Source organism: Aphelocoma coerulescens, chromosome 3, assembly GCF_041296385.1.
Source record: "Aphelocoma coerulescens isolate FSJ_1873_10779 chromosome 3, UR_Acoe_1.0, whole genome shotgun sequence".
In the NCBI taxonomy this organism is placed as follows: domain Eukaryota; kingdom Metazoa; phylum Chordata; class Aves; order Passeriformes; family Corvidae; genus Aphelocoma; species Aphelocoma coerulescens.
Window position 1 is genome coordinate 92,283,390 of NC_091016.1, and position 17,702 is coordinate 92,301,091.

Below are 17,702 nucleotides of genomic sequence, written 5' to 3' on the forward strand. Positions count from 1 at the left end.
CAGTTGCAATACAGCTTCACAATTCAAAACTGATTGATTCTACTTGTTAATTTTGTCAAATCTCACTGATGAAGGCAATCATTTGAAAATGTGTAATTTCCTGATGTTATCTGCATTGTAATATATAAAATAGATTTTATCTAAAATTCATCTTCTGTATTTACTCCGTTTGTAATAATGTTTTATATGGCATGTTTATGTATATATTTATATATCGATAATACCTTGTGTGTAAGTTTTGGAGACTGAAATAATCTGCGTTCCCTTAACAGTAGGTAGAAGATTGTACATCTTAATTTTACGAGGATAGAAGGCCTTACCTGCAGAACATGGGTACTGCTTCCCACCCAGTAATATCGGTGACTTTAGCCAGTAAGTTTTTGATTCTTATTAGACACATTAATGTTTTTCCTTTAAAAATAAACTGTGGATAATTTGGGTCAATGTTTTTATAGAAGCATCACTAGAAATTTATTAGAAATTAATACCAGATTTATTTAAAAGTTCTATTTTTTATAATTTAATTTCACTGGGTTGCAAACTTTATTTATGAGACTTCAGTCACCATCAGACTGTATTTTGGTTGGGGAAAAATTTATTATTTGAGGTGGTTGTGAGATACTGTATCAATACAGAAAAAGAGCTTTTCATTACAGAATCTTAGGTTTTTAAATGTGAGCAATAAACTATTGGTCAGTGTTCTGAAATAATTTAAGAACTATAGTTATATGCATGTTTTATAATGCCATCTCAAATATCTAACAACTGGTTCAGAAAATGGAGTATCAAAACCTCATGTGCTTGTTTTACATTTGCATTGTAAATAACATAGCTTCATAGTCACATGCAAACGATCTGGCAGCAATTAACTCAGTTTTATTCATTAAATTCATTTATATTTGACCTGGATATGAGGATACTGTTCTGGTATTTCTACGCTATACTGGGAAACATTAAAATTGGTATTTGCTGCTGAGTGGTATCTTGATAACAGTGTGTTCTTTAACTACCAGTGAGGAAATACTTCTGCTTCTGTCATAAGTGTGCTCTAAATGTTTAACAGGAATCATTGTACCTGTGCCTACATACTTAACAACTCTTTAGCCACTTTGCTTCTGTTGTTAGTGTGTTCTCTGGGAACTGAAATTTTACCACTGTAGTGTTCATAATTATTGTCAATATTGAACTAGAGCTCTGTCACTCGGCAATGACCAGTGATACAACTTTACAGAGAAATGTCTTCCTCCAGTGATTCAGCTGCTGTGATAAAGATTTACAGACGTTTATTTGTACAGTGTCCGGTTTGTACCTGTGATCAGTTTGTTGATAGACTTGTAAGGCTGAGTTGGTTGAGTTAAATATTACTATGGCTTAATATTTTTAAAACTAGTAATTGATAAAGGACCCCGATGCACCATATATAGATATTAATATCTCTTAAAAAATAAATTGTAGTGTAGAGACAGCTTATTCACTGTATTGCTGTACAGATATTTTTAAGTACCAATTCTGTGCCAGAGGCTTTTGTCTTACCAAAAAAAGGACTACATGCAACAAAAAACAGTCTGTCCATTCAGTAACTTCAAGCTTGTTATGATTTTTACACTGCATTTTTAAATATTTTGCTCACATTTGTTGGATTGAGGACTACAAGTAAATGCTTTAGTGTGTAAGTTGAATTTAGGCACATGTTAAATAGTTGACTGGTTCTATAAAAGCATTAGTCTTAACTGGATGGAACCCTTTCACCCTGTATTTATATAGTAGATTGGAGGTTAGAGGTTTTATAAGCTCACTTTCATCAGCATTCACATTTTATTTGTAGCATGTGAATCTTGCTGAGGTAATTTTAACATCGCTGGTCAATCAAGATATAGCCATACCACAATATTCACATTGTGTCCTGAGTCCTTACCTTATTCTGAAATAGTGTATTTTGTCCACAGTAGACTGTCAAAGGTTTTTCTTTTTGCCTTTTTTTTTAACAGTGTTTTTAAGTTTTTAAATTTTTAATTATAACTCTGCTACAATGCTGTGATAGAGAAGGTAGAGGGTTTTAAAACCTCACCTAGAAACAGCAAAAGCTCATTTTCTGTTTACTACCTAAATGAAGACAAATTAACTGTGTAAAATGAGTATATATTTTCTTTTATCCCTGAAGTTGTTGTAACAGATTGGTTTCCAAGGGGACCTAGATATTCAACTGATAAAAGGGCTGTTAGTTTTCTGCTGTAAATTACTGTATATACATGTTTATTTGTATGCAGAGGAAAGTGTATTACATTTCATAAAACTGGCCAAGGCTTGACAATGTGTTTCAAATAACAAATCTGGCACTGACAGCTTATGTAGCTTCCTGGTTTCGAATCATGAGTACACCTTGCTCACTTTCTATGATGTCTAGGGGAAAACAGCAGGTAGCTTTTAAACCAGAGCTAACCTCTAGGTGCTCTTGTGTTTCTGCTGATTTTAATGCAGGAATTTGCCATGTCATTTTTACAGTGTGTTAGAGGAGGAAACATGCCAGGAAGCCAGATTAAAAGACATCTTAAATTGCAGAAAAAGGTGATTAGCTGCTTCCCCCTCACCCCCCTTTTCCCAAGGTTCTAACAGCCTCAAGGCACTCTAGAGAGAAACTTTATATGCTGCAATAAAATAATAGTGAATGAATTTAGCTTTTAGGAGGTACGTAGTGAGACAAGTACTCATTTGGATCCTTTTCAATGCAGATAAATACATCAGGAAATTAATTTCAAATAATGCAAACAATACATTTTAGGGAAGGAAAGTAGTACTATAGTATGAATTCCTACACTGAAAGAACAGAGAATGAGGTCATACAAACTAGAAGTAGAAAGAACTAGAAGTACCTATCACGTACTGTGTGATGTACATGTACTATTTTGTGCTTACATCTGCGCGGGTTGGTTTGCTAATGCATTGAGACCATATAGAAGTTACATTTTTGGACCATACTAAAATTGCAGAAGTGTGGTGGACAACTGGATAATGATCATGTGTGAATTAAATTCTGTCATAATGTTTCAATATGTATAGAATGGAGCTCAACTTCAAGCAAATTACCTAGAAAGGTTAATTTTAAAACTGACAGGTTTTCAGATTAAAAATCACACTTATTTTGTACAGAATTATGTAAAACACAAATCTGTTGTAATGTAATGAGTAACAGTTTTGAAAACTATAATTCTTTAGCTTTATCAAGGCTTTTTTCCTTCCAGAAATCTAGATTATCATGTTATAACCTGAAGTATCTCACCAGGATAACAGTGCCCTTTCTTTTTGTACATATGGATTGGAAATTTCTTTACTGTTATGTGGACACTTTCTATGTTAGTTTTGATGCATAATACTTTGAATCCTTTTATACAAACTAGAATGTATGTGTAAGAATTACTGTCACTGCAATGTAGTAACTACAAACTTATTTTTAAATAAATAGAAAACATGTTTTTCTAAGCTGTCCAACAGTGTTTGTTTCTATCTAGTAATTTACTGTGCTATGGGACGATTGGGTATGTGCTTTTCAGAACTCCCCAAATTCAGCTCCTTTTGATTCCTTGTGGAATATGGTATAGCGGTATCTGGTAGTATGGTATGTGGGTAAGTGGGAACAGACAAAATTGGAACTGGAGCACTCTCTGATAGAGATCAGAATTTGCTATTTGGTAGGGGTTTTCACTAAGCCCTGCAGTTCAGGAGGCAATATAAAGGCAGTAGCATCTGGCACTGAAGACACCGTGTTGCCAGTCCTCTTAGCTCGCTTTCACTTGTGCACCATGGCACCCGCCTCTAATCCTCCAGGAAGCCTTCCCTGTTCAGGTGACAACTATTTGTACCAGAGCTACATCCAATCTATGAAATCTCTGCTTCCCAACAGCTGTAGAAGAAGCTAAAAACACTCAAGCAGAGAGCATCCCCTGCTGCCCTGCCTGTAGAGTACTGGTCTGCAGTTTAGCTGCCCTGAGTGAGTGATGCAGGGAAAAATCAACACAGGATGTGTTTTCACAAAACTGCAGGGTTGGTTTGTTTATGTTTTTCTGCTTAATAGATGCAAGAAAAAAAGAAATGTGGATTCTGTTTAATTTCCCGTGTTATTTGCTTTATCAGATGATCTTTTCCTCCTTACCGTTCCTTACCTGAAAACACAAGGAAGTGATGGAAGAGACCCTCACTCACCTCACAGATGCAGGTATGTGTGCTTCTGGGTGATGGGAATGTGGAATGGTAAGAGTGGAACGAATTGAGTTCCTTGTGGCCTTCCAGACTCCATGTGAAGTCTGGCAAAAGCAAGACTTGTTTTAACAGTTGAGGAAAAATCTCTGTCCCAAGGATCCGTGTGAGTTTTGCTCATTGGCGCGTTCTGCTTGGAGAAAATAATTTTAGAATACTGAAAATACAGCACACTTCCTTCAGAGCTGCTGCTGTGTCCTGGAGGTGTTAGTTGTTTTGAATGTGCATTTCCAGTATTACAGCACTACAGTAATAGTGGTGTGCTCATCCAAGCATAAGCAACTCCAGGTCCAGGGTTTTAGTTTTGTTACTGAGAATAGTCTGAAGCAGTTAATAACCTTTACTTTGTTTTTAAAAGATACAAAAAATCTTTTTCTGTGTACCTCTGTACAAAATCCTTAGAATACAATTGTATCCCACTTCCCATTTCTGTGACAGGTATCTTTTTGAAACCTACTGTGGTTATTTTACTTTGTGTAGGAATCAAGACTTTGCTTAGGGTTAACAGATGCTGTGAAATGTTGGTACCTGACTGCGGTTGGAGCATGTGCTGGTTTTAACACCAGCAGGAAATTAAACTCCCAACAAGCCACACCCCAGCCTCTGCCCCTTCCAGTAAAGGAGGGACAAAAAGGAGAGACTACGAATGGAGAGACTGTGGGCAGAGAAAACTTACTGAAAACTCAAAATGATGGAATAAGACACACAGAGTACAATAAAAAGAGGTGTTTTACCCACAGAAAAGTATTCACCACCAGGAACAAGAATGTGGGTCACGTCCGTGTGGTTTCCCCAGACAAAGGCAATAGGATGATCGTTCCCATGCACTGCCCACGTGGTAGTCAGGAAACAAAGGGAATATGGTGGGGGAGCTCCCGTGGCTAACATTTCCCAGCCCAAAATAATGGCAAACAGTGATAGACAAACTCCCTGAAAGCTGGGTCATCTGAGTAGGGGTCACGCTGTTGCTCTGCCGAGCTCAGTTCTGCGCAGGTGCCTTTGCTGCCGCTTCCAACGCTCCTCTGCACCAGGGCAGGGGAGGATGGTCCCACTGGGATGCCGGCTTCGTGCTGCCCCTGGTCATTGTCAGTGCAGTGCCACACCTGGGAGCCACGCTGCAGCCTTTCCTCAGCACCATGTCCCACAAAAGTGTCCCAGGATGGAGTCCGCAGGTCCTCTGCTGACACCCTCCCACTGGAGCAGGAGGGGCAAAAGTGGCCAACTGCAGTAAGGGTGCCTGGCTTTTCCTGCCACATCCATGTCCAGGTGATGCTGTGTGTGGTATAGAATAACAACCTGGTCACACCCACACCGCTAAACTCTGCCCCTCCTGTAACGAGGGCAGATCACAACACTCATTAAGTGAAGGAAATTGTGTGATCATTGAAGTTGACCATTTTGTTTTCAAAGTGAAAAGTTTCTGTGCCAAAGCCTGTGTTCTTTCCTGCGCTAGCAATCAATATGAGCTTTGCAAAAAATGTTTGTCACTTTTCCCAAAGACAAATGAGCAAAGTATAATGGCTTTAAAAATTAATCACTGTTGCTAGTTGAAGCAAATGTGAAAATAAAGCAAGTGCCAGCAAGCAACATACAATGCAACTGGAATTTAAATAGCATAAAATTGTTACTGTTCAACAAATTATAACGCAAAATATATTTTTTGTGGCTTTTACTACTATTGACAGGAAATTCAAAGCCCAAAACATCTGGTTGCTTTTCTAGCTCAGAGAAATACTGTGCTAAGAAATCTCTGCAAGAGGCTTAATTTACTGTTCGACAGGAGTGCAGTGAGAATTTATGAATCTTCTCTTCTACTTTGAAATCTATGTGAGCACTGAAGGGAAGACAGGGTAGAAAATTTGGGAGTGATGTTCCCAGTCTGTTAACAACCATACAAATTTCTTTTCTGCTTCCTTTCCTTGTCTCTGAAATGGCGAGATTTTACCAAAACTTTGTCTGTTGGCCTTTCATTTTACTTTAGCTAGGTAAATAAATGAAAACAAACAAACAAACAAACAAACCCAACAAAAACTAAGAAGGAGGAAGCAAGAGCAGAGGCAGGTAACCAACTCAGCATCAAATTTCTGTAGAGGCCTATTCCTGGAGGTACTGACTTCAAACAATGTTAGCATTCAAGAGCCAGGCAGCCTCAGCCGTTAATTTGTGTTTTGTCTCAGATCTCTGAATCTGACTTTGAACAAGGATATTCAAAATAATAAAGACAGTAACTTAAATTGCAAACCTAGTTAGAATATGATTAAAATATTAGAAAGAATTACTGTGTTTATATTCTGTAGCAGGGAAATCTAGTGGGGTTATTTTTTTGAGATTTGAGCACCTTATTCAAAACTTGAATTCTCTTAATTATTAGGGAAGATGGTGTAAGCTTCCATGAACTGCTAAGAAATGGAATACAGCTGTCAAAACTTAAACAAAAAAAAGAGCTACTTAGAAGTCTTTAATTAGTGATCGCCTCTCAATACACTGCCTATTTTTACCCAGCTAGAATCTCAACATGAGGAGCTGGGTGTATGTACAGTCTGTACTGTTGTCCCCCACTGACACCAGTTAATCTGCATGCACAAGTACATGGGGAAAGAAATATCTAGAACTCAAAACTTTTATGCTGTTTAGTGCTTGTAAAGTCTTTGAGGTTATAAAGTGTGTGTTAATGCTAAACTCTTCTGATCGATAAAGTTTACCAGGGAAATCAGTGGTTATTTAGAAAAATTTCCTAGAAAATTCACATAAGCGTTGTCTTAAGAAAGGGCAGATTATCTGAAATTGTGTTATGGTCAGGATTGTTTAGTTTTTCTTGCATGCTGATTTATGAAGTTGTAATTTTCCTCTGGCTTTGGCCTCTTCTTTGCCCACCTCTGAGTCATGACAGAGCACACATGGCTGGTTTCTTTATGGCTCTTGCACTGAAAATCTCTGCTCAAGCACATGGGGAGTAACCTGTTTTGTAAAAGAAGCATCTTCATCTTGCAATTTGATTTACTTTGTATTAAGAAGGTGTCTTAATGTTTGGGTAGTAATAAGCTGAGTCACACTTTAAAACCTTCAGCCTCCCTGAGGGAGGATCAGGTGTTCACGTGGCTCCTGAGGTTTTGCTCAAGGGAGCTGTTAGGTCCCAGTATTTACCACTGCTTGGGCTGGTGTGATGCAAACATCATCTCCTCGGGGTGGGCTGTGTGAGGCAAATAGTTGGTCTGAGCAACCTGATCTAGCTGAAGATGTCTCTGGTTATTGCAGGCGGACTTGGATTAGATGACCTTGAAAAGGTCCCTTCCAACTCAAATGATCTATGATTCTATGATTTAAAAACGATTTTTTTTTGGTAGAGTTTGTATTTCTAGTCTAGGCTAGTATTCATGTAAGTTTTCAATTGGGCATTCCTGCCACGTTGCACAGGTTTAAATACATCAGTGAAAATCCATCCCAGGCCCGGCCTTTTCGTTCCCACATATTCACTAGCTATGGCTTGATAACATTTTGGGTTTTTTTCACAGTCTTGCCCCTCAGAGAGCTGTGCTCAGTAAGCAAGAAGTGATGGCTAGAACATTTCCTTTCTCTTGATAAGGCTCAACATTTGCTACTAATGAATTGCTATTCTTGTCTGTAATGTTCCCATTGCTCTGATCTCTCTGCATCATTTGCAGTTTGAGTCTGCCTGCTCTGTTTGCTCCCACTCTGATTTGGGTGCCATCAGCAAATTTGGTTGCTGTTGAATTTAGACCAAAGAAATCCATGCTACAGATGAGGCCCACGGCCGGGTTTGACCCCCCTGCCGCAGCCCAGCAGGGGCAGGCACGGAGTTTCTGTTGGGCGCTGACACGTGTGCTATCGAAACCAGCCAGGGACACTCCTGCTTCAGCTGGGCCGGCATCCAGCCGTGACAAAGCCGGGCCTAGGGACCGCACCAGGTGCTCTCTGAAGCACCACCAGCGTGGTGAGAGGCACAACATGAGGCTGGGTTCATGCTTGTGTTAGGACGCATTTTGCATAAACTTCACATGAGATAACTACCTCTGGACTTCTATTCATAGCCGGTTCAAGCCACTTGTCCACATTCACAGAAAAAAAAATACCCAGGTAAGGAAGCTGAAAATGTTACTTTTCTTTAAGTTAGCCTGCAGAAATAAATCAGAACTTTTTATTTCTTTATTTTAATCTCTGTAAAACCGTCGGGGTGTAAAGTCCACGCGGGTGTTTGTTGCATTTTGAGATTAAGAAATCCTGATCCCGTCTGCCCTGAGAGCTTTTTCGTTCGAGGGAAAGACAAGAGCAGGGGACAACCTCCGCACCTGGCGGAGAGCCTGGCCCGGGTTCAGGCTCGGCGCTCGCCCCTCCGGGGTCCCTTTGGGCGCTGCTGCGCAGGGGAGGGCACAACCCTCCCCTCGGCCCCACCTGCCGCCCGCAGCCCCGCCTGGGCACACAGCCGGGACGGGACGGGACGGGACGGGATGGGACGCGCCGCCGGGTGAGGGGCCGGGAGCGGGGTACAGCGGGGGCCGGGCAGGAGCAGGCATAGCGCGCTTCTTGCGGGTGCTCGGGTGCTACGAAACATGCACAAAAATGTTTTGATTCCGGCTAACTCTCTATACACTACTGCATCCTTTCTGTCTGGGGGATCCGGCTGCTCAAAAAGCCGATTTTTAGAAATAGGAGGAAGATGTGCAGCGGCAGAAGTTGTATTGCTGTGCTGTGTAAGTGCTGTGGGCGGCGGGGCAGCGATCCCCGGGTCCTGTCCAGCCCTCCGGCCTCGCAGGGTGCTCGTGGCTATTTGATCGAACTGAGACTCTTCCTCCCCCCACAACATACAAGGCTAAACAAGTACTCTATAACTACTGATATTGTCTAAAAGGAGATTAGAAGATGTTTTTTCTTTGCTGGTGACTCTAAAGCAGATGATACAGAAGTGAAAAGTAGTTTGTGGTAAGGCTTCACCACACACTAAGATGTTTTCATATTCCTTGCAATACTCTTTGAGCCTCCTTCGGCATTGTTTTGTGATCTTGGCTACTTTTTCTGGACAGTTTTCATAGATCCACCTTTCCATGTGCACACATGCTGGGTATATTACAGTAACCCAAATTATTTTGTGAATTACATGAACTAGGAAAGCAGGACCTAGAAGCAACTTGGACACAACTGAGGTGAATTGCTTGTGCTTGCACGCTGAGTCTTCCACTCCAGAGAGCAGGAGCACAACAGATGCTCCTGGAGAAGAGAGTGGGTGTAGGTGAATGGTGCAGTAAACCTGGGCACTCTGAGAACACAAGTGTAAAAGACATAAGTCTCAAATTTCAGCACATCTTAGTTCTGATTTGAAAAAGCCTCACAAATGTAAAGACAGTAAATGTGCTCCTCAGGTGAAGGTGAGTATCTTAATTGGATGGGGAAGGAAGAAAGAGCCATGAATATGCACTAGTATGGTGTTTCAGGTGCCTATGGAATGAGAGGTGATGTCAAATCCTTTTCTAATCTAGTGATGGGACTGTGGCACATTATCAACTTGGTATGATGCTATACATGCCTTCAACCTGAAATAAATACCCCTTAGCTCTGTCAGATGTGCAATTATCACTGAATCTAAACAGATTATTCTTGAGGCCATCAATCTGGTATGTCAGACATGTTTAATACACTGAATTAGACAACAAAGCAGCACATGGAATTTTGTTCATGGACAGCAGCTTTTTACTGAAAATTGGACAACCATACAAATTCCCAGTTCTTCTTTTTTTTCTCTCTCTGTTTACAGGCAAAAAAGATGCCTGCATAAAAATTAAAAGCAGGTTTTTGCTTTGTCTTGTGAAGCTGTCTACTTTATTATTCTATTAGCTTTTATAAGTACCATCAAATTTAATGCAGTTAAATTGGTCTAAATTAAGTATGCTCCGGCTGTAACTGAAATGCCTGAGTATAGATTGTACATTATGTTGTGAGCCAGCAAAGGAACCTGAAGGAAACTTTTAAGTCCTACACATCTAGCAAAGCTCACCCCTATGTATTTTGTCTCTTCTTAAAAATTTTCTCTTCGTCTTTTTGGAGTAGGGAGCAGTGAAGTGTCTTTGACGAAACTTCCTGTTGGAATGCCTCACATCAATGCAGCTGCAGCTCTGCAGATTTCCATGCTGCTCTTTGCTCTTCCTGCACAGTATTTCATATCTCAGTGGGACGGAACGGACTCTGCTGAGCGCATCCAAATAACAGAAAGGTTGTAAGACTCACCTTCTCTACTGCATTTATTTGTAAGAGAGTTCTCTTTCTCATCCCCAATTTTGTCATGGAAAGCTGGAGTGTGGGTGCATTGAGTATTACTATACAAAATCAACATTTAAATCATACCTCAGGCATTTTTCCATTGTGGCTTAATATGACTGTATTTAGTTGCTTAAGGATGTGTTTCAAAATTTAAATAACAATTTATTGTTTTCTTCACATAAAAATCTTTATAATCTGCATGAGTGCTCATTCTTTTCTGGGACATTCCAGTATGTGTTGCTAAGGGTTACGTCCCTTTCAAAAGGTGCAAATTAACCATTTGATTACGTAACATTAGTTATAATTTTCCATCACCTTTTGACACTTATTGTTATAAAATATTTTCTTGCATAGTATGTCTCAGTACAGACTCTTAACCAACAAAATTCATTCACAGTAAATTACTTAAGGCAGTGACAATGATGGAGTTAAGTAAGGAGTGCCATTTTGTGTATAAATTAAGAAGCTGCGTATTGACAAAATCCCACACATCTATCTCCAAATAAAAAGTGGAGAATATTATATGAGATCCAAATTTTTGATAGTGGTATCCATTGGCAAACATTGGTATATTGAAAATGAACTACAAAAGAGAGACTCAGTTGTAAATGTGGCCTGTGCAGTGTGCTGGCTATGTAGCTCATCTGTGGAACTCCAATACCCAATGCAGTAAGAGCAAAAGATTGGCCTGATGAAAAGAGAACTAAGCTTGGCTTATGCATAAAGACCAAGAGTGAAATAATTTTCAGGCCTCATGGCATGAGTCAGCTACTTACTATTTAGATTTATGCAAAAACCTGGAGGCTTTTTTAAAAAGTCTTTTGATTATGTACACCATTTTAAAAATATCTCATGCTTGCTATTCTCAAGTAACAGTTGAAGCTGCAGTCTGAATGTAATATAACAATTCCTATGGTCTGAGTACAGGAAGAAAACAATCTTGCAATGAAAAATGTATTTTCCAAAATTTACATATGGTTTACTGGTACAAGTGATGATTGAAAGAATATTCATTTGCAGTCTTGATATTAATCTTGAGGAGAACTTGCTTGTAGTCACTTCCTCTTTGCTACAGAAGTGAAACTTTAAATATTAGAAATCTGTATAAGAATAGTAGAGAAGGTTTTAAAAACAATATGATTATTTTTACTTCTGAAGGATAATTGCCTCTTGGAGCATCTCAACAAGATCCTACTTGAGTCTGGATGCGTGGGCAGATCGTTTAAAGCTGTGGCTCTCAAAGACAAGGTAGGGTGTTACCGTCTGCACTTAATAGATTTCAGACATGGTCTGTTCTCAGCAGGAAGGTGTGTTGTGCGGGAAATAAGTGACAAAGAGGAAGTATCTCTCATTTGCTTCTTGAGACTGATCTGGAACTTTCTACCAGTTTTAAGAAAACCTTATATTTTCTTAATTCTTATATTCTACCCAAACATCAAAACTGAACTCCATGTGAAACTAAATCTATCTCATAACAGTACTCCTGTACATGTTATTTGTGAAGTTTATCTGACTGAAGTTAGGACAATTAACCAAATTAATGACTGTAAGCAACTACATGTTTGTAGGAGATGCTAAAGCATTGGTTGGGTATCTTATGCTCTATATGGTAGTTCAAGAAAATCTGAATTAGGAATCATAGACAGAAAATCTGTGCGCTAAGAAGAAGTGGAATTTTGATTATTGGCCATGTGACAGTGATTGGTCTAGAAAAAGTAAAATTATATCCATTATATAGACACACACCATTTTAATTTAAGAAGATTGTTCATGGACTTCTTTGGGTTCGATGAAGGGCTCATTTGAGAGATTTAATTCTTGTACAGTAGAAACACTCCAAAGGTTTTACCTTGTCTGGACCTTCAAAGATCCTTTATTCTCGATCCATGTGCAATCAAGTCCTCTGAACTGTAGAGGATCCCAACTTAGTTTTGCTCCCAGCAAAACCTTGGGGAACGGTATATGAATGGAATCAGAAACTCTGCTCTTCTTAGGTTCAACATAAATTGCTTTGCAACTTTGGGGAAAGCTCCTTGCATATCTAAAGATAAAGCCTGCAAAGATCAAATGATCCATTGATTATTTGTATATAGTTGAAGTTGTTTGTGTCTTCTGAATATTTTATAAAGAATTGGTTATCCTAAAAATAATGTCATTTGAGACCTTCCATACTAGCTGCTATTTCAAACAATGCAGTTGGACAAGTTAAGATTTTGCCCATTCCTCTTTCTTTTAAGAGGTATTTGTCAGCCTTAAGTCTTCCTAAACATTTGAGCTAAACCAAAACTTTTTAAAAAAGCATTGTTTGCACAGGAACCTGCTCTCACTTTCTTCCAGGCAGGGTGAAGGGAGTAAGACTGAAAGACACCATCAAAGAGGAAGGAGACTAGGACAACCTGTAGTTCTTTGGCACCAATGGTTTGCTGGATAGTATGGATGGAGAATGTTACCCAAACACCTCTGTTCATGGACTGCTGCTGTTGCATTGCTAGCAGAAGGAATATTTGAAAGTATAACTGAAAGCTTAAATGTTCAGTTTTCTTATTGTTTCTTTACACTTTCTCTTTTTCACAATAGCAATGAAAAACACTAGCCATTTCCCTTTTCTCAACATGTCTGGCCCCTACTCCTCACTCTCTAAAATCAGATGAAACTCTGTCTAGTGCAGAAGGAAAAGCTACACCTACCGCAGCCTTAGGCAAGGACTCGTTGCCAGACACCTTGTCCATACCAGTGGAAACCAATTTTTAAAGACTTTACAAAATATACTGAAGAATCACGCAGTAGAGTGCAGAATAATTTTCTCACCTCTATAAAATTAGTGGGTTTCCTCTTATATAAAAATTCTAATGCAACTATAGAGTAACATATTCAAAGAAATGAGATTCATACTCTTTTTTTTCCTGTTGAAGCAAACTCCTTTTTCCTGTGTATTCCTTAAAAGTGTTCTTAATGTAAAACTCACACAGGCTTCAAATTGTAGAGAAGTTTGTATCAAAGGCTTTGCAGTATCCCACTTGGGATAATTAACCTTCTGATTTATTACTAAAACTCTGCTTCTAAAAACTCGCTTATATGTTGAGTCATTAATTTTACATTTTAGGAATTGGTACTATGGAGAAAACAAAACCAGAAGTGGTGACAATGAAGCAAAACCCCATTCTTATTTTACAGGTATTGAAGTTTTTGCAATCCTTTTGTATTTTACTCATGATGTTGCCTATAGTGGATTTCTATACCTTATTTGTAAATGACAGACTTTTTTCCTTTTTTCATCTCTCTAAACATAATTGATAATATTCAGTAATCAAAACAGAAGATGTAAAATCCAAGGCCTCTCCCCCATGTTGTGTAATAGTAACTAATAGTATCAGTATGATGTAACTATATGTATGCATTTTACTGAATACACCAGTGTGTGTATTTTGTATTGACCTACAAAACAGTGGTACAGCTTTCACTTAATTGAAATGAACTGATTTAGATCAATTTCATTAAAGGAAAAAGAAACAGCTGACCAGTTTGGTCCTGGAAAAAAGTTCCCTGCAATCAGACTGAATAGAAGAATCCTGTGACCTAAACTGGCAAAAAATGTCACAATCACACATGTGAGCACTATAAAATACTGTGTGTAAGGCTGAAGTAATTGTCAATGCATACACGTTAATGCTTTCTACACTTCTGTTAAGATCCCTATGTAATATCAAAGGCATACAAATAGAAAAGTGCCTTTCTTTGTGGATGTTCCTTTGTCAAATACAGTAATTAGTATTCTGGGGGGAAAAAACAAAGCACCTGTTATTCTTAACTTCACCTCTCAATCTAATTGCCAGTTCTATTCAGGTAGAAGTCAGAAGAATTTCTGTTAAAATATTTAAAATAATTGTTCAAACTTTTATCCTTGCTAAGTCTTTTCCTTTGTTAAATTAGAATCAACTCATGTTCACAGTCCAAAGCCTGAATATATTAAGTTCCGTGTGGGGCAGGTAATAATTCACAGAAGATTTGGCTATTCAGGAGTCATTGTTGGATGGGATGTAAAAGCTAACACTCCAGAAGAGCGACTACAACCCAGATATCCTCCAGTGAAACAGGTCTGAATGTACTAAACTCTTGCTTTATTAATATATACACAGAATAACTCAAGTTAAAATACTCTCAGAAACACTGTTACAGACCAACGTCCTGCTATCCTAGTGGGAAACACTCCTAGGTCCTGTATCACCTGTGCAGCTGAGTGGCACCTTTGCTGCTTCTGCACTGTGGTCCCAGTACACCTTGGCTTTTGCACCACTGACTGGCTAAGCTTCGCTGGTCAGGGCTGTAGTGGACCTATCTCAAAATTACTCAGTTTTTATACACAGCGTTGTTTTTAAAGTAGCAGTGTTACCCTATTATGTCTGAAAGGATTTCCCCTGCTGTGTTACTACAGTTAAGAAGCTGTTAAGTCTTTTATCTGGTTATTCATAATTGGTGGCATCTTCACTGCACCTAAGAAATGCACATAATCCTCTGTGTTTAATCAGTTTCAGTGAGAAAGCAATGTTTTTGAGGATCTGGTTACTTGGAGTATAAATCTATTTAAAAACACATTTTTGTTAGAATTATTAAAGACTTTGAACTTCTCTAGCTTAAGTCCTTGTATTTGAAAATCAGATGCTAAATCTTTGTTGACAGTGATAATCTGGTAATGCAGTGCTGCATACTCTGTATGCCGCTGACATGCTGCTTAAGTGGCAGGAAGACACTAATCATTAAGTCAAAGAGGACTGAAAATGAGGAAAACATGAAAATCTTTGCCTATAGCAGAAAATTTGTGTTCAGCTGGGAACTGACATTCAGTCCCATTTTGTGCATTTGTTTCCTTCCCTGATGTAAGTTTATCCAACTGTCCTCCAAGAATTTCCCAGCAGACACTGATTCTTTTTATGCACCTTACATTGTTCTGCTGTCCCAGTGGCCTTGTGTTCATCTTATAGTTTTAATTTCAATAGCGATGACGAGGGGTTTAAATGTCTTCTCTTGGTTTTGGGGTTTTAGTTGCCTTTGCCTATCACGACATAAGCACCAGCTATGTAAAATGCCTTCTGACCTTCAGGCAGCAACTACTGAGCTTAGTCCTTGTAAATCCCTCAAAATATCAAGCAGGTTTTCAGCCCAACTTTTCCTTGCCTTCCTCTCAGTTACAGATCTTTACAAAATCACTGAGCAGAGGCCACTGCCTGATCTCATTGATCGATACTTATTGCTTCGTGAACTCTATCTGTATTCATCCCTCACTTTTTTGTGTTTAGATTGGCAAGAATGTTTATGGATAGCAGTGAATATGGTGGCCCACATTCCCTGGCCCAGGATTTGTTTTCATAGGCACTTCTTTGTTGGAAGGTTCATATAAATACACATAGAAATTGCCTTAGCTCTCTCCAGGATTGGGACCATTGGTTGTTGGAGGTGACATTATGTTCTGAACTTGTCTCTTCCTCTTTGGAGTTCAGTTGCCACATCTGAAGGAAGAAGGGTGGTAACAGATGGTCATGGGGCCTATGTACAAAAAGCAGGGATATTGTAAGTCTTGTTTCTTGCAAGGTCTTTGGGAAAAAAAGGTTAATTAAAACTCTTGACTCTTAAAAATGTTTCAGATATGCCAAGAACTTCGTGTGTTGCAGTTCTGATTGCTTTATACTTAATTCTCCAAACTGACGTTGGTAAAATAAAAAAAATGAACTGGCTGTGTATATCTATCTATCTATCTATCTATCTATCTATCTATCTATCTATCTATGTGGATTTAGGTTCTGTAAGTCTACTGAAAGTTAACTGATGATAATATGTAATCTTTAGTCATCATGTCTCTTTGAGGCTATTTATTTTCTTTCTATTTTTACAGGATCTAAAAGATACCCCTCACTATCAAATTCTAATTAACAAAGCAAATGGATTTGGCAAATCTACAGCTTATGTTCCTGAGGAAGAGATAACAATTATTATGGGATTAGAGGTAGTATTTATTTTTTATTCAGTTGCAACTTGATTGTTATCCTGTATGTTTAAAAGTTGGCTGACCTTTGGCTTAATAGATACTAGCTAGGTTGCAAAGTTAGTGAAAACTAATAAAGAGAACAGATAAACAAATTGCTGCTGTGCTTTCAAGCATGGGTTTTTGGAAGCTGAAAAATGACCAAACTCAGGTACTACCCACTTTAAAGTATCCAACTGCTAAGGCAGGTGTTTTAGCAACTTGATTTCCATTATATATAGGCTGTTGCAGACACAGACTTTTGTTTTAGGATTTCTGGGGATCTAGCAAAGTATGTTGGTTTCTCAATTCTAGTCTCAAAAATCTGCATTTCAAACAGCTCCTGCTCAGCTGCTGCTCAGACTGAAGAATGTCTCCTTTCTTAACTGAAAACTCTTTGGGAGCCAAAAATTCTGTTCTGTGTATCAGGGTTGAAGTAACTTTTGATTAGCAGCTTATGCAAGGCACACCGATTTTTAAAATAGTCTGAGACTCTGATCCAGAAAACAGCCTTCAGGCATGCATGCCACATACAAATGGCTTTTTGCAAGGGACCCCTATGCTGTTGTGGATGCCTTCTTTCAAATTGCGGATAGTGGCAGGGTCTGTATTTAAAATAACAGCAAGTAGGTGAACCATTCATCTAACAGGAGATGATGCTTGGTCTAGTCAGAGGAGATTCAAATTGGCATCCTCTGCCTTTTGGGAAAACCTCCCAAAGGAATTGTGTAAGTCAGACTGGCCTGAAGACTCTCCATGCTCTCTTGAAACTGTGTTGCTGCACATAAAGGACCCCTCTCAACCACAGTGTGACACCACCACCTCTTTTATTTGGGAGAAGCCTCAGTTCAGTCCATTCTGTTTTAGCCACCGATTGTAATATAAAATATGCCAACATGCCTGAACTTAGGAGCAGAAACTATGCTGTTCCAGATGAGCATTATAAATATTTAAAACTGGATTGTGCCCACAGTGTCTAAAAAATGCACCTTTCACTATGCCGGTCAGCTGGCTACCTTCAGTTTCCTTTATATTCCATGGGGAGAAACATATACTTCATCTTAAATATTTACTTTGTGGAATTAGCTTTTAAGGTATCAAATTGCTTTATTCACCTGCATGGCAGGTTAATTCTCCACACAGATTATTAGAGGAACTGTTGGTA

General features: G+C 38.8%; 2 protein-coding genes across 4 annotated transcripts in view; one reads left to right on the forward strand and one right to left on the reverse strand.

Annotated features, from left to right (window-relative positions):
• LOC138108512 (uncharacterized) overlaps window positions 1-17,702 on the forward strand; it is an 18,850-nt gene continuing 1,148 nt past the window's right edge. The window contains exons 1-7 of one of the 2 annotated variants that reach the window (XM_069011290.1): window positions 1-372; window positions 4,129-4,210; window positions 10,312-10,474; window positions 11,680-11,769; window positions 13,625-13,695; window positions 14,452-14,615; window positions 16,409-16,519. In XM_069011290.1, the coding sequence (XP_068867391.1) occupies window positions 4,177-4,210; window positions 10,312-10,474; window positions 11,680-11,769; window positions 13,625-13,695; window positions 14,452-14,615; window positions 16,409-16,519 (633 nt within the window). In that variant the 5' untranslated portion in view covers window positions 1-372; window positions 4,129-4,176. Of the gene's footprint in view, window positions 373-4,128; window positions 4,211-8,151; window positions 8,347-10,311; window positions 10,475-11,679; window positions 11,770-13,624; window positions 13,696-14,451; window positions 14,616-16,408; window positions 16,520-17,702 lie in introns of those variants that run through there. The other variant, XM_069011291.1, reaches the window with a different exon arrangement.
• The window catches only part of IRAK1BP1 (interleukin 1 receptor associated kinase 1 binding protein 1), a 21,960-nt gene continuing 14,631 nt past the window's right edge, over window positions 10,374-17,702 (reverse strand). Inside the window, exons 4-6 of one of the 2 annotated variants that reach the window (XR_011149989.1) lie at window positions 15,934-16,062; window positions 12,371-12,575; window positions 10,374-10,449 (exon numbers count right to left, since the gene is read on the reverse strand). Coding sequence is in view for 1 of the 2 variants with exons in the window: in XM_069011289.1 (XP_068867390.1) it covers window positions 15,909-16,062 (154 nt within the window). In the remaining variant the exon portion in view is untranslated. Of the gene's footprint in view, window positions 10,450-12,370; window positions 12,576-14,631; window positions 16,063-17,702 lie in introns of those variants that run through there. The other variant, XM_069011289.1, reaches the window with a different exon arrangement.